Source organism: Dermacentor albipictus, chromosome 10 (assembly GCF_038994185.2).
Source record: "Dermacentor albipictus isolate Rhodes 1998 colony chromosome 10, USDA_Dalb.pri_finalv2, whole genome shotgun sequence".
NCBI lineage: Eukaryota > Metazoa > Arthropoda > Arachnida > Ixodida > Ixodidae > Dermacentor > Dermacentor albipictus.
Window position 1 is genome coordinate 92,083,442 of NC_091830.1, and position 15,752 is coordinate 92,099,193.

Below are 15,752 nucleotides of genomic sequence, written 5' to 3' on the forward strand. Positions count from 1 at the left end.
GCGGACAGTAAAGTGAGCGGCTTGGCGACGAAGTGTTCGAGAAGAGGGTGTGGCGGATGGGTCGTGGAGGAAATTCAGCATAGTTGAAAGCAGGGGATCCTTACGCTGCTCGTCCGCATATCAGCGACGTTGAAGGCTGACATGGATGCGAAGAGCGGAGACAATGAAGCCACATCACAAGGTAGCGGCGATCGAGAAAGCGCATCGGCGTCAGAGTGCTTTCTGCCCGATCGGTAGACAACGCGGATATCACATTCTTGTAAGCGGAGTGCCCATCGCCCTAGGCGACCTGACGGATCCTTCAACGGGGACAGCCAGTAAAGTGAATGGTGGTCGGTGACAATGTCAAAAGGGCGACCATATAGGTATGGACGAAATTTGACGAGCGCCCAAATAATGGCCAAGCACTCCTTTTCTGTTACTGAGTAGTTGGCTTCTGCCTTCTTTAAGGTGCGGCTCGCATACGCGACGACGTACTCGTCATAGCCGTCTTTCCGTTGTGCGAGGATTGCACCAAGTCCGATACCGCTGGCGTCCGTATGTACCTCTGTAGGCGCTGTGGGATCGTAGTGTCGAAGAATCGGTGGCGAAGTAAGTAGGCGACGTAGTTGCTGGAAGGCTTCGTCACAGGAAGTTGACCACGCGGAGATGCCGTTAGTAGCGGTAAGCAAATTGGTCAGTGGTGCGATGATAGTCGCGAAATTGCGCACAAAACGCCGAAAGTAAGAGCAGAGCCCTATAAAGCTGCGGAGTGCCTTAAGAGTAGTGGGCGTCGGAAACTCTGCGACCGCGCGAAGCTTGGCTGGGTCAGGAAGCACGCCGTCCTTCGATACAACGTGACCCAATATTGTCAACTTGCGAGCAGCAAAACGGCACTTTTTGATGTTAAGTTGGAGACCAGCAGAGGTGAGGCAGGTGAGTATCTCACGCAAGCGAACGAGGTGCGTCGGGAAATCTGGCGAAAACACCACGATGTCATCAAGGTAGCGGCGATCGAGAAAGCGCATCTACCCCGCACCTCCACCAAATGTAATAAGGCGATTTATTAAGAGGCACTGGGCACAGTCTGGTAGCGCTGGCAGTCGACAAACGCTGATCACGCGCACAGCCGCAACAAGAGCGCCTTCTTCGTCTTCCTCTTCACCACAATGGTATTTCTTTCATGGGTGTCACAAAGAATCATCACCTCGTAAACAAACTATTGATGCTCATACTTAGAGACGCGATGGCACAATGAAGCCAGTTCCACATATATGAGCTAGTCACCAAAAAACAAGCTGTTTACATTAGCAGGGAGTCCTTCGAAGGGATACACCTCACTAGAAGGCTGGCAAGGATAAACGCCTCACCAAAATGGAGTACCAGTGCTGTGTAATGTGAAATGCCTGTGAGTAAGGACTTTGAACCCATAACAAGTCTTTTGGTTTTATTGCCGCGAGTATTTCTGTCGACATCCATTTTTGGTCCAAGTTACGTTGTTTAATTTTACAGACCCGTGTAGCTGCAAGCCGGAAATTGGTGAACCGTGTTACAAAGTTGTCATAGGCGTCGCCTGGAGGAATAGCCATCAAAAAGTTACCCCAGTCGTGATTCATTACAAATTTGTTGAAAGCCAAGGGGTAAACAATTGAGATTTCTTTGACTTCGTTTGGAGCGACCAAGTGAGTAGAGTCATCTGTCAGAGAGCAGCAGACTATGTAATGATCAGCAAGTTTCGCTTTGATAACGGGAGATTTGACACTCAAGGTATGTGCACGTAAATTTATATGATCTATGCAAGATGTGACAAGATTACCAGCAAGGAATTCTTCGCGCGTAGGTTCACAGATCGTGTTTTGCAAGCCCCATTTGGAAATGGCGTCCAAATAATTACCAACTGTCGTCGCTGAAGGGCGTCGCGTATTTATGCTGACATCCCCAATTAGGCAAACATGGTCCATTGACGACATTGAGGCCAGGGCGACATCAAGTTCATCCAGGAATATACGGCCGTTGCAACATGGTGGGCGATAAACCGCAAGCAGAATTAGTGACACGGAATTAGTGACACGAATTAGTGCCACACGGAATTGTGGCACTGCCACAATTTCAGCTTGGGAAAACGAGAAAGTCAGCTCAGTTGTCGCCCATGTGTCTCGGATGAAAACTGTCACGCCTCCTCCCCTCTTAATTGTCCTAGTGTATGAAAAACTTGGTATCCAATGATCTGATACTGATTGATGCAGGCGGACGGAATGTTAATCTCGGTAAGCACGATCGCATCGAAATGGGAGTTAAAAGCGCAATTAAGGCCTCAAAATGGTCTCAATGTTTTCTAACACTCCGAATGTTGACGTGAACAGCAAGGAAAGCGCAACCATACAGAATTTGGAAAGAAACAACAAACCTCGTTCAGATTAGTACATGTCTTGAAGGCATCTTTGTTCATGCTCATGCAATACTCGGGCCCAATCTAACTCTGGCCCAATACTATGGCCCAATACTCTGGCCCAATTTTCTGGCCCAATCTTTACCCGTCTGTCCGCCGGTATTTTACTGTTTGCGACCTCTGCCAACTCCGGAAGCCCCTTTCCCTGCCTCCAGGAGGGCTTCTACAATGCATCGGTGTTTTCTCCAAGTCCTTTTCTCAAGTATTTAACGACATGCTTCGCTTTTACCTGATGTCAACTACTGGCATGCATTAGGTTGCTGTTACGACTTATTAAACCACACGCTACGTCATTACGCTACCGTACCCACTCGCCGTTTTGCCTACTGTTTGCCGTGATACTGTTCTGCGGCTGGACAGTATATATCCCCGGGGAGCAGAGTCATCCACGGCGTGTGCTTGCGATGCAATTACCATGGCCGCACAGGCCCATCTGGTTGGTCGAGGTCGCCTCACTGCCTCCAAAACTTCTCAGAATCTTCGTTGCAATATGCACTACGGCGACGTAAAGTTTTACCTTCCTTGCTTCTACTCTTGTGGTAACCATGTCACTGTGTAGGCCTATCAGAAAACTTCTGTCGTGTTTTTCAGGTTCCTACCGAATCCTGCGGCAGCTCTCAGCTTTCGCTTATGAGGTTGCTGCAGAAAGCTCATGCCTATCATCTGCACAACCAAGAACTGATCTCGTTCATGCGGGCTTGAAGCCCCACATGTGAACCGTTTCTGTGACATGCTATAGCTTACACCGTATTGGTGCTCCATCGTTGGCGATGTAGTGTCGCGATGAAGAAATACTAAGAAGACCAAGATGAAGTAGACTTATGGATGTTTTTATGTGCCCTTGTTGCTATATTGATTTGTAATTAAATCAGAGGTCGGTGCTGGCTACTCTATTTCACAGGACAAGCAAAAGTAAACGCATAAAATGACTGAAAACCACTGCAGCCAGGTAAATGTCACGAACGTTTGTGATGTTGCGGGGGCTATTAATTTGCACGACTTTTGCATTTGCTTGAGGGTCCTCGTCACCCTGGTTAAGCGCTTCTGCCAGCGTACTGTTCCAACGTGTCTAACGTAATCTCGTGCAAGAAATTTGTTGCTTGGTAGCCGTACACAAAGTCTAAGTGACGGAAGTCTTGCGGAGGCACAACGTGATTGAAGAGAAGTCTGGACCCCAGTCTCTCAGCAAGCACAGACACATCTTGCGGATCGGCGACCGTGTCTCCCTCTGAGGTGAACAGTGCTACCTGGACTGTAATGCGATCCACATCGTAAGCAGGAGGCTCCTCCTGCAAGCGCATGTAACACGAAGACGTAAGTAAAATCACTGACCCTTTCAGTCATTCACTCACTCAAACAGTATTAATTCTATCAGTCAATAAGCCAATTAAGCAATAAAGAATTCAGTTTATTTCAATTTTCTTCCATTTAAGGGCGGCTTTAGCATCCTTTATGGGTGCCACCGTGTGACACACCATGCTTGGTAATTTATGTAGCGTGCCTATGTTTACAAGTTTATACGGCCCATAAGAACACTTTCCTTACTTCGTATAGCTGTTCAAAAATTTTATATCGCAATCGATGCTTCGGCTTTCGGGTGGAACTGCGACTTTGTTTTTATTCACGCTTTCGTTTGGTGACATCGTTGACTGGTGTGTGCATTTGAGTTAAGAAATTCGCAGTCGCACTTCAGGCAAGCTTGAAGGCTCTTATTTGATGACGTCACGAGTCAACAAAACAAAGCGGCCACTTAACACCCTTAGTACTCCATCTAAATGGGCTTGATTGCCTAATTGCTGGGCTAGACATATGCTGACCATGTCGTCCCAAGCTACTGTGACATCAAGTTCATGTCCGCTCTCATAGATGCGGGCCCGCGCCTTTCCGTTAGCACTCGCGCAGAAGTAGCGGTCCGGAACCCGACCAAAGGGGAACTAGCAGCCATGAACTTCAGCCACCCTTGGCGCGAAGTGCTGTCATCAACTACTGCCTGCTAGCGTACTGCTAGTCATCTGTGGTGTTTCTACTGTTGATGCACTATGCGTGTAGGCAGCAATTTCTGTGCATTAATCGTGGGTTAGGTACTTTGGATGTTCTTGTGTTTGAATTAAAACATGTGAAATTGATTTTACATTGTTACCCTTGGAGCCGAAATTCAAGCAGTCTTTCATGCAACTCTGCGGCTTCAGTTCATGAGATGGACTGCACAATAAACGTGGCATCACAACCAGTTAAGCAGAGCCGTATGTTTAGAATTGTTTCAGTTGCGGCTAAGTATATTGTGGAGAAAATGAACTCATTAGAGGTCTTTCATGAAAGGAAACAAGATATTTTTTTTCTTTGGTTTCCTATGTCATTACAAAGAAGTCCTTTTTTTTCTGTACCGCACTATAAAAAATCGAGCATGATAGCTTCTTCATAAATAAAACTCATAGAGTTTTCCATCGTAATGCTGCTCTTTCTTAGGCCCAAAACTGTTTTTAAGCAGAGGTTAAATAAATAATGAAGTGTACAAAGCAAAGTAGATTTGCTTTCTAGGCTAATTGGTGCGTAGGTGGAAAATAAAAAGAACGGACTTGAAATGTATACATGAAACGTGATTCCTGTATAGCCCATGCCAGTTGTTTGAATAAATGCATAGAGCTATGGTGCAGGAATTCACTTCATACATAATCAAAGCATGGGAACAGTGGTGTGCGTCGAGCTGTTGTAGGCTAACGTGAGCCGCTGTATAGGCTCCAAGAAAAGAAGCCGATCGATGGACTTTAAAGCGAAGCTTCATTTACCAACTTCTTTAGGTTTCGCGTGGGTGGCCTGGTTATCGAGTGCTGTGTGATATTGGGTCCTTCGTTTTCTCGGTGGGCATGTTTCCGTATATATCTGCGAACGTTCTACGAAACTACAAGTAGGGTCTTTTACAATGGCTGAATACTGATGGCGACTGCAGATAATAAATATAACGGTAACTTTCTACAGAAACTTGAACGCCTATTGTCTCCTGACAGAATCCCTAAAGCACTTTGTTAATAAAATACTCAGATATATTTGATGTGTTCTTTTGGATTTATGGCCCATAATAAGTTTTACGTGCCCCCCTCGAGGCCTGTCAATGCTATCTCCAGAGTATATTCTCTTGTCTAGCGGAAAAACGGGATTCGAGATTCACCATTCAGGATACTTTGAAAATGGCCTCCAGTATATGTCCTAACGAGGAGGAATGCATGGCCTCCTTTGATTTGGATACGCTGTTCACTAGCGTGTCTTTGCTCTCGCGCTTTCTGTGACAACTCGCGCGTTCAAGCACGACCAAACACTCAAAGAGCACACTCCCATTTCTACCAAACATTATTTGTCGGTTATAGAGATTCCGCCTTTCAAAGGCTTGCTTACTTGTCTTCCAACTACCAGTTCTACAAACAGACGGAGGGAACTACATGGGTGTCGCATTCTTCGTCACTGTCGCTGCACTCGCCTTGAACGGCAATGAAAAGCAGACGCTTTGCGCTTCTTCCCCTAAGTCAAAAATGTGGTTGCGTGGAGGATTACTTTCACATGAAGTAATCAGAGGTGGACAATTTGCTCCACCGCGCCAGCTACAGAGTTTACAGCCACACGTGAAAATACTGGTTCTCTGCCTTTCTTAGATGTCCTCGTAGAAAGAGAGCAAACAAGCCTGTCCTTTTACGTATTCAGGAAAACGGCACATACAGGATGGCATCTACACTTTGAAGGGACTCTAAAGAGAAAGATATCTGTATCCCGCACATTGTTGGGATCTAGGTAAGCGAAGCTTTCTGTACTGCGTGCTCTCATTTACAATAATGACCTTTTTATATTGTCGGCGAGTCTGTATTTCATCAGCGTTTAGTCCAATGCGAGCGTAGTCACTTCATCTTATACGTTACTTTGCGTGCACCACTGCTATTCATCTGCGTAGAACACAGAACATGCAGGGAAACATTTTTGCTTAAGGCGTTGTTGTGGGCCATTGTTAATAATCTCTGATGGGCTGAATAGCTTTCATTGCCTCACATGGCATATCTCATCGTGGCAGAAGCCTTAAAGTTTAATTAAATTATGGGGCTGTACGTTCCAAAACTACTATCGGATTGTGAGCCGCGGTATAATGACGGACTGCGGGTTAAGTTTTACACACTGGTGGTTGTTAACGTGCACGTAACTTTACTGCACTAGCATTTTTTCTATTTCGCACTCATCGCACTACGTCTGCCACGATCAGGGTTGATCCCGCGACCTCGAGCAATGTCATAGCTGTCACACTACCGCTACGGACGCAGATACGTTCATTTTATATTGGAGCACTTCTGTTGTGTTGCACAGACCCTACGGTTTTTTATTGTGGCTCTGCTTCAGTTTTTCACTGTGGAAATTGGCAAGGTGTTTATTTTTCAAAAATAGTACTGCGACGAGGTTTTTGTCGTTGACAACGTTGTGAAACTCTAGGTATATAAAGGCACTGCAAGGGCTATCCGTAGCAGGGGGCTCACTCGCGATAACGGCACGGTCCTTCGTCTTCCTCTTCATTCGCCACATACACAGGGCGCGTCTGCTTCATTACAATGCCCAGCGAGCGACGCGCAGCCATCCTGGTTTACTCAGGGCGCGGAGAAGATGAACGGGTCGTAATAGGGTTTCAGGTGGTTGACGTGTGCTATCTCTCGCCCATAACGACGCAGGTCTGGTGACTGTGAGCAGCTCGATGATGTATTTGACCGGTGAAGTGCCCTTCACCTTGCAGTGACTTTCTGTAGCTAGCATTCCACAACGTTGTGAACGACAATAAGCCTCGTCGCATGAGGTGGAAGTTGCGGAGCTGCTTCGCCTCGTCCTGGAGCTCCGCACTCGAACCCTGTCAACAAGATCGCTCTGCACTATGCCTGAACCCACCACCTCGTCGCCTGCACCACGAGCTGCCACTGTTGTCTGCGCCGGTGTCCTTTGTCGACGCGACGCACCCATTTTCAGTGGGACTGCCGAACACGACTTGGACGACTGGCTATCATCGTACAAACGTGTAAGTACCCGTAACAAATTGGACTACAAGTCTAAGCTGACCCACATGCCGTTCTATCTCACCGACGTAGCCAAATTTTGGTTCTTCAACTATGAATCGGACATTACAACTGGTCAGCGTTTAAGACCCTTTTTGCCGAAGTGTTTGATCGCCCAGCTGTACGTAAGCTACGCGCTGAACAGCGTAAGCGTCTACGCCAGCGCGCACAGCAGCCTGCAGGGACACTCCCCAGCTACATCGAGGATGTACTCGATTTATGCAAGCGGGTAAATCCGAGCATATCAGAGGATGACAAGATCAAGGATATCCTCAAGGGCATCGAGGACAGCGTATTCCAGATGTTGATGGCAAAAAGCCGAACTAGCGTATCCGTCCTCATTAACCTCTGACAGAGCTATGACGACGTGCGCCGCCACCATTCCATCGCCCACCAGAAGATTCAGCACGCCGATTCCGTCTCGAGCATCGCGGTTTCTACAGACCAGACCATCTCGACCCTCTCGTAGCATATCAAAAATTTTATTCGTGAAGAGGTGGCCAGGAAGCTATCGCTGCTGCTTCACAGCGATGCACCTATGACAGATTTGCCTCCAACCCTGCAGCAAGCTATCCGGCCTCAGATACCTGAAGCGCTTCCTGCAGCTCCTACAACACCCCTTCCCCACCCAATCCTATGAGTGCGCATCTGTTCTATAGCAACTTTACCGCTCACCCTACGTCGCTGCCTCTTATTTACGCAACCATGGTTACACGGCCACCTGCGCCGACGGCTTCGTTTTCTTGCATCCGGCTTCATTTCCACTTGCCCGTCCGTGACCACAGATTTTTTGGCCCACCGAGACGTGGCGCACTCAAGACAACAGGCCTATCGGCTTCGCCTGCGGCATTGCTGGCCATGTGGCGCACTTCTGTCGCCGCCACGCCCCAACTTCGCATGCTGCCTTTGAAACGCCCACCTGCGCACCACAATACGGCGCCACGCCTACGCTTTCCCCGCGACGTCTAGACACTGATCGCCGGTCGGAAACTCGTCGTTCCCCTTCCCCTCGTCAGCATTCGATTTTGCCCCTGCGTCGCCGAGCTCCCACTGAAGAGGTAAACTGACTGGTGCAGTTCCTGAGGCAAGAACTGCAAACACATCGATGTTATCAATATGCTGAATATTTTAGAGCGCAGCTCTTTGGCGTCCGTTCCTGGGTTTCGCGTCGTCGTCGGCGTCGTCGTCGACGGCGTCGGCCTCGTAACCAGCTCGCCTCCGCCGCCGCGCTCCGCCGCCGCGCATGCGCCGCTGCTCCGCCGCCGCGCATGCGCGCTGTCGGCTCTCCGGGCGAGGGAGGATGATGGAAGGGAGGAGGAGAGACTGTGGAGGAGGGCTGGCTACACAAATGGCTCTTTGGCGTCCGTTCCTGGGTTTCGCGTTGTCGTCGGCCTCATAACCAGCTCCGCCCCCCTTTCATCCCCCCAGCGCTAGCAGCGACCGACTGATACCGCTTTCGTGAGTCCGCTACCGCACTCACGAAAGACGTCGTGCACTTCCTGCAACTCGCATTAACCGTCCATCGATCCACACCGATGTTAGTAGTGGGGGACTTTAATGTTGACATAAAGACAAACAGCAATTTCCTAACACTTATGCGGGAGAACATCCCGTTCCTCTCGCTCGTAACGCGTCCCACGGCTGTGACAACCTCGCGAGGCACTTGTATAGATCTCGTCTTTGAGAATCAAGCATTGGTGTACCAAGTCGAACATATATCAGTCTATTTCTCCGACCACAAAGCTTCCTTCATGACTGTCAAGAACTGTTAATGGAGTCTTTGTTAAAGGAATACGTGTGAAAAATAAAAAAAAAATTCTGTGATAGCGCATACATGTGTTGCTCGATTTCTTTGCCTCAATCTATCGAAAAGGTGAAACAGCTTATTTGCTGCGCTCAAATTTCGCATTAGGAAGTAACGTAATGGTCGGTAATTTTTTGAATCATTTTGAATGACCATTTTCATGTTGTATTAGTTGTTGCCTAAAACCGGATAATTCTGTTATTTTATTTCAGTTGCTATAAAGTAATCTTTACCAGCGCAAGAGTACAAGAGAGGACTTACAAGAGAAACGAGCGCTGAAATTCCATCGACGTTACCAGCGCAATGTTCTCTGCTCTGTTCCCTTGGATATTCCCTTGGATATTTTTGCACTGGTAATGAAAACTTCTAAGCCATGTTTTACCAGAAAGCCCAGTCTTATCCACTTCCTAATTCATTTGGCGGTTGGCGCAAGTCCTATGAATTTGTGTTCCTATATTCGCAATTTAGTTCCCCTCGACGTGAACGACTAACTCACTCAAAACAACACTGTTATTATCTTACCTGTCCATATCGCTGTTTGTTCTCGAAGGTGCCATAATCATACATGAGAAAGTTCTTTTCTCTCTTGTTCTGCAATGAATAAGAAACCGCGCAGCTTATATAGTCCTACTTAGACGGGTTGGTGACAACAAATATTTTCTTTTGTTTATTTGTTACATACTGAAGACTCGAGGTCCAGGCTGGGTATTCATAAAAATATTAAAACGCAGTAAAAGAGTAATTTTCGACATGCTAGATAGACAACGAAAGCGACACGCTATACTGCGCAGTCTTGAAAATTCTGATGAGTAATGGTGTGTTGCGAAGGATAACTTATAAAAATGACGTGCTCATTCACCTCAGAAACACGGGACTTTATTTTTTTAACATATTAAATACATCAGAGCTTTGTTGGCCTACCCATGTGGATTCAACATCGTTGCTACTGCTGCTGCTGGCGTCGCTCAGTGTACACCGACCTCTTAATCGCATCCTGCGGAATCCCTAAAACTAGGCAGAAATGTTTTGTAAACGCTTGTGCACGAATATGCCATCCTCATTCTTCCGTCGACGCCCATAAATACATCGCCTTCGCCTTTATAACATCGCTCCGTAGACGTCTACCTCTGTGCGTCCACCTGACTCGGTGTTCGCATTGCGGCATATTTTTTGAGAAGTGTAGTGAATAATGCGCCTAAAGAAAAAAAAAGGGTTTGCTTGTTCGAGACATCAGAAGTGTGCGCAGAGAAGCTCGTACGCTGAACATCGTCGTGCTCCCCCGGTTGCCCGTCCATCGCGGTATAGTGCACAACGTTAAAGCCGACTGGCGTACAGGGGTGGAAAATCACGACTTACTGCAACTGATGCACGTGATATTCACTAAAAAAAGACGGGCCAGTCCTCGTAAGTGCCGTTTGCTGGCGCCCTAAGTGGAGACACTGGTGTGATGCGTAGAAAGAGTACTGATTCATTCAAACTACAGATCAAAATTGTGACAGGTGCCGAGTGGCCATTGATGACGAGAGCGGACATGTCTACATCGGACTCCTGTAAACATCGCCTACAATAATTGCTTTTGTTGCCAATTATGTGGACACCTTAGGCGTATTTACACAGTGAGCATCAGCTTCGCCGTTGCCTATAATGTCCAGATGCGATAACATAGCGGCCCCGCGCCGTATGCTGTAGTTCGGAGGGAAAGCATGCGAGGGTAAACCGAAAAGGATGGTGGCTCCATCTCGCGCACGCAAGGAAGGAAAGCGGGGAGGAAGCAGATCTTTCATCGCGGGCGAGGCAGCAGGGGGAGGGGTGTCGATGGTGGTGGCTGCGTATGGCTCAGTTAGGGGGCGCCCACGCGGGCCCCATGTTGAAAACAATCTCCGCGGGTACAGACAACTGTTCACACAAAGTGCACTTGTTACGATCGTTACTGCTTATTGAGTGCAATGTGTGCGGACACTAAACTGTTTTATGCGTCTGTATGCGTTGTGAGTGCTGATCACGATAAGGAAATATACAAACGAATAATAAGTAGGTTGCCGTGCACACGACAGCCGTTATGAATTGAAGACCGATAACATAACACTGTCGTTGAGAAAAAAAGGTGCACAATTATTTCGTTCTGACAGTACTAACATATGGGGCAGAAACTTCGAGGCTAACTAAAGAAACTTGAGAACAAGCTAAGGATCGTTGATAGAGCCATGGAAAGAAATAAAAAGGAACAGGAAAGCGGTGTTGATCAGAGAGCGGAGGAGGAAGCTGATATTCGATCTGACAACAAGAGAAAATAAATGGAGCTGGGTAGGTCATGTAATGCGTACAGCAGGTAACCGGTAGACCATTATAATACCAAAATATCTGTCAAGGGGAGGTAGGTGCAGCCGAGGATGGCAGAGAATTAATGGAAGCGATATATCTATAAAATGTGCACGTAAAAAATAGACTCAGCTAGCGCAAGACAACAGTTATTGGAGATCGCTGGGAGAGGCCTTCATCCTGCGGTAGACATAAGACTGACCTGATGGTGGTTATATTGCACTTTAAGGTCATAAAAGCGCCCCTAAACTCTGCTTTCAACTTACGTGCCAGCTCTTAAGAGCTACAGCGTAGCGCGAGCAGTGCTGCTACTGCTCTGTGCGCAATGAACGTGCTTTTAATCAGCAAAACATACACTGACTTGAACCAGACGATCAACATGCTTGTGCTTGTTACGTGCGCGTGCTCACGGCGCACGTGCACTATGTGTGCATCAGTGAGCAATATCACGCATCACCAGTTTCGTGTGGTGATGCATGCGTCGGAGGAATGTGGCCAGACAAACATCGTCAGCGCACCTTTCTTTCTAAAAGTTGCTTGTGAATAAAGTTTATGCATTTCCTGTGGAGAAATATAAACATTCAACGAGATTTCGCGCTGTATAGGATGCAAGTAAAAACAATTGTACGCATCGTCGATAGATGTGCTTCCTTAATACAGAACGCTCGATTAAAACATTCTTTTACATAGATTCTGAAATCTTTGTTGGATTTGCATTTGTTTATTTACTTAGTTAGCTAATTGCGTAGTAGTTAACTACCTACAATACAGTCAGTCGCTGTTTGTTCTCCAAGGTGCCATGAAGCGTGACAGGATTAAGCGCTACTAAAGAAGAATATGAGAGGAGAGAGAGAAACAAGCTTTGATGATACGCTGGAGATGTTAGCCTGGCTGTTCGCCTGATATGCTACTCCAGGTGCTGGGTGATGATGATAATATATAGAGTGAAAAACACTTAACAGCACCTACAGTCACACACACAGACACATATGTATATACATACAATATAGAGATAGTTCCGAAGTTTCGTTAAGGCTCGTGTCTCGCAAGCACGTCAGCAGCACTTTCGTGGTGCGTAACGCACATGTGGTGCTTTTCCGTGGGCAGAGTTACTGCTGTTGTGCCAAGCTCGAGTCCCGTTGAAGGTGCAGTGGCCCCTTCTAAAGACTCTTTCTCTGATGCGTAGCTGCAGCAGTCGCACAGAACATCTTGCAAGTCTTCAGGGACCTTACATTCAGAGCGCATTAGAGAGTATGTGAGTTGAATTTTGTAACGTTCGTAAGTGATTCACTTAGACACGTATGTAAAGAGACGGGTGTTGTCCCCCATTTTAATCTCTTCCGCTCTAGTTTATTCTTCTGCCTCGTCTTCTATAACTCTGCTGGAGTAGGCTGCTCCACTCTTCCGCACTTCATTGTTCGCACCTCCAGGTGTAAAATTTGAAGACATTGCTGATGGTGGCGTACTCCGTTTGCCCAGAGTCTCCCAAGTACCAGATGGTCTTCAGGATACCGCGCTGCGAGGCAGTCTTGATTACATGAAAGGGTTCATAAAACGGTTCATTGGAAGTACCACTGCCGTTCAGTACTAGAGCGCGGTCGCCGGGATGTATGTCCGTTATGTGGTAGTTGCGTCTTCTGTCAAACTTTCTCTTGATTTGATCTGTATATGCCTCTTATTATTTCGCACTTTTCTTGCTCTCAGAAACTTTTAGGTTATTAAGAAGGTCCAGTTCGCAATCTGCTGTAAATATGGGCACACTACCTGAAGCAGCTAAAGGGGCTTGCATCCAAGACCACTCGTGTAAGAACGGTTGTGATGTCTCACAGCGGCTACGAGGCAGCACTTCCAACCACCTGCAAAGTTTTATGTACGGTTTCGCGTCTCGTATAGCACGTTCGGTGAGGCCATTAGGAGCTGAATGATATGGTGAAGAAAAGTTGATTGACATACATTTATCTCCCGCCCACTTTGCAATCTCCTTGCTCCGAAAAGCAGGTCCATTATCGCACATCAAGATCTTCGTGTCTCGAAAACAGCCAGCCTTAAGAAGAGCAATGACGCTGTTGGCGTCTTCCTTTCCTGCCCTAGCCATAACAATCCTTGTACATTCTATAGCCAGCAAGAAAGCTTGTGTTTTCCTGATGCACTCCCCTTTCTTTCTGTGCTCCGCGAAATCCAAATGAACGACTTCAAACGGTGTACTTGAGTGCTCTATGGTTATATTTGTATCTGTGCGCTGCCTGAATATGACTTCTTCCGTCTGGCGCAGATGGCACGTTTGGATGTATGTTCTGGTATCATCCTTCATACTTGGCCACGTAAATGTCTTGAGCAGCTTATTGTACATGGGCCAGAAGCCATCATGCCCACCGGATTCTGGGGTGTCATGGTAGAGATGCAGTATTTTGGGAACCATTCTGGCTGGAGCATGATATTTGCCATCGATAAACTTCATTTCTTCTAGGCCCTCCCAAAGCTTTATCTGATTTGTTTCTTGAGGGTAGTCAAATGTGTTTGGTACCAGCATCCTGGACAGTATATCAGCGTCGGTGACGACAAGAAGGGGACGATGGGAAATGAAAAGATGAAACGGTTGGAGATAATTTACCCGTCTAGCGATGCGTCTTCTTGGTTGTGTCATGCGAAGAAGGTTAGTCAGTGCCTGGTAATACGCGAAAAGGGTGAATTTTGCGCCTCTAGGTAAGTTCGAAAACACTGCACAGCTTTCCAGACAACCAGTGCTTATTTTTCTGTTGTATAGTAATTTACTTGAGTTGGCTTCAGTGCATAGCAGTAGTACCCAATTACATCATGATTTGGTGGTTAGACTAGGATGAGTTCTTGTAGAGATAATATGACGCATCTCTATTCAGCAGAAACGGCAAGGAGTAGTCTGGTATCTTAGGATAGTGTACGACGATATCGGTCTCACAATCTCGTCGTATGCAGTCTCACACTCGTCATCCCACTGGTAAGGCATACCGTTCTGCGTCAAACGTGTGAGACAGCTCGTCTTAATGGCGAGTCTTTGATGAAGGACCTGAAATGTCCGGCTAGACCTAGGAAAACACGCAGTGAGTGCATATCATAGGGCTTCACAAATATTGAAATTCTTTCAACCGATTCCTGCTTTGTACTTTTCATGTACCCGTCAAAAACTCTTCAAAGTTACACCATCTTTCCTTGGAAGAAGGGACTTTTTTGAAGTTCACTTTGAGATTTGCAAGACAGAGCGTTCAAAACTTGTGAAAGGTGCTTCTGGTGTTTCTCTGTTTTTGAACAAACAGTGATATCATCAAAGTAAACGTTGCAGAACGTGCCCAGGTATGGCTTCAGGGTTTCATTCGTAAATTTCTGAATCCATGCCGAGGAGTTCCTCCAGCCGAAAAGTAGTCGATTATATGCATATAAGTCGAATGGTGTAATGAACTCAGTGTCCTGTTTCGTTTCATCAGTCAATGGAATTTGCCAGAAGCACTTGCAAAGGTGTAATCTTGAAAACCTATGACAACCACCGGTCTTGTCAATTATGTAATAAATCCTCGGCATTGCGTATAGTATCAGCTCAGTTTGTTGATTAAGAGCTCGGTAATCTGTATAAAGACGGAAAGATCCGTGTTTTTTCGGAGCCATAGTTATAGGCGATGTAAATGGTGACACTGACGGTCGAATGATACAAGCGTCCACCATCGCTTGTAGCTCTGCTTTCAGCGATATCTTATTTTCTTGTGACATATTATGCGGAGTTCTTCTAACCAATGCTTTGTCTGCAAGGTCAAAACTGCATGAGGTTTTAGCGCTGGTGGGTAGTTCCCTTTGCAGAAGAGCTCTGGGAATGCCGTTTTTATGTCATCCTTGCAGCAAATTGTTATTGTGCCCAGGTACCTCTGGCTTGTTCATTCTTGTTAAGTTGTCTTCAATCAAGAGTTTGTCGTCCCTGAAGATGTTCACGTTTAACTTTTTCATATCAGGGCGGGACAACAGAAAGTCATAACATACATCCGACAACACCAACCCGTCTGTCCGAATGCTGTGACCTTAACGTTCAAGAACGACACTCGTCCACTCATTACGTGAGCTCACAGTCCCATCGTATGCCTGAACGCGCAAGGCCCTGCCACTGCAG

At 46.8% G+C, this 15,752-nt stretch overlaps 1 protein-coding gene across 3 annotated transcripts in view; it reads right to left on the reverse strand.

Annotated features, from left to right (window-relative positions):
- Positions 1–1,385: 1,385 nt before the first annotated feature.
- The window catches only part of LOC135918124 (lipase member N-like), a 76,388-nt gene continuing 62,021 nt past the window's right edge, over positions 1,386–15,752 (reverse strand). For 2 of the 3 annotated variants that reach the window (XM_065451785.1, XM_065451783.1), the window contains 2 exons: positions 9,827–9,895; positions 1,386–3,717 (listed from right to left, as the gene is read on the reverse strand). In XM_065451785.1, the coding sequence (XP_065307857.1) occupies positions 3,463–3,717; positions 9,827–9,895 (324 nt within the window). In that variant the 3' untranslated portion in view covers positions 1,386–3,462. The remainder of the gene's footprint in view (positions 3,718–9,826; positions 9,896–15,752) is intronic. The other variant, XM_065451784.1, reaches the window with a different exon arrangement.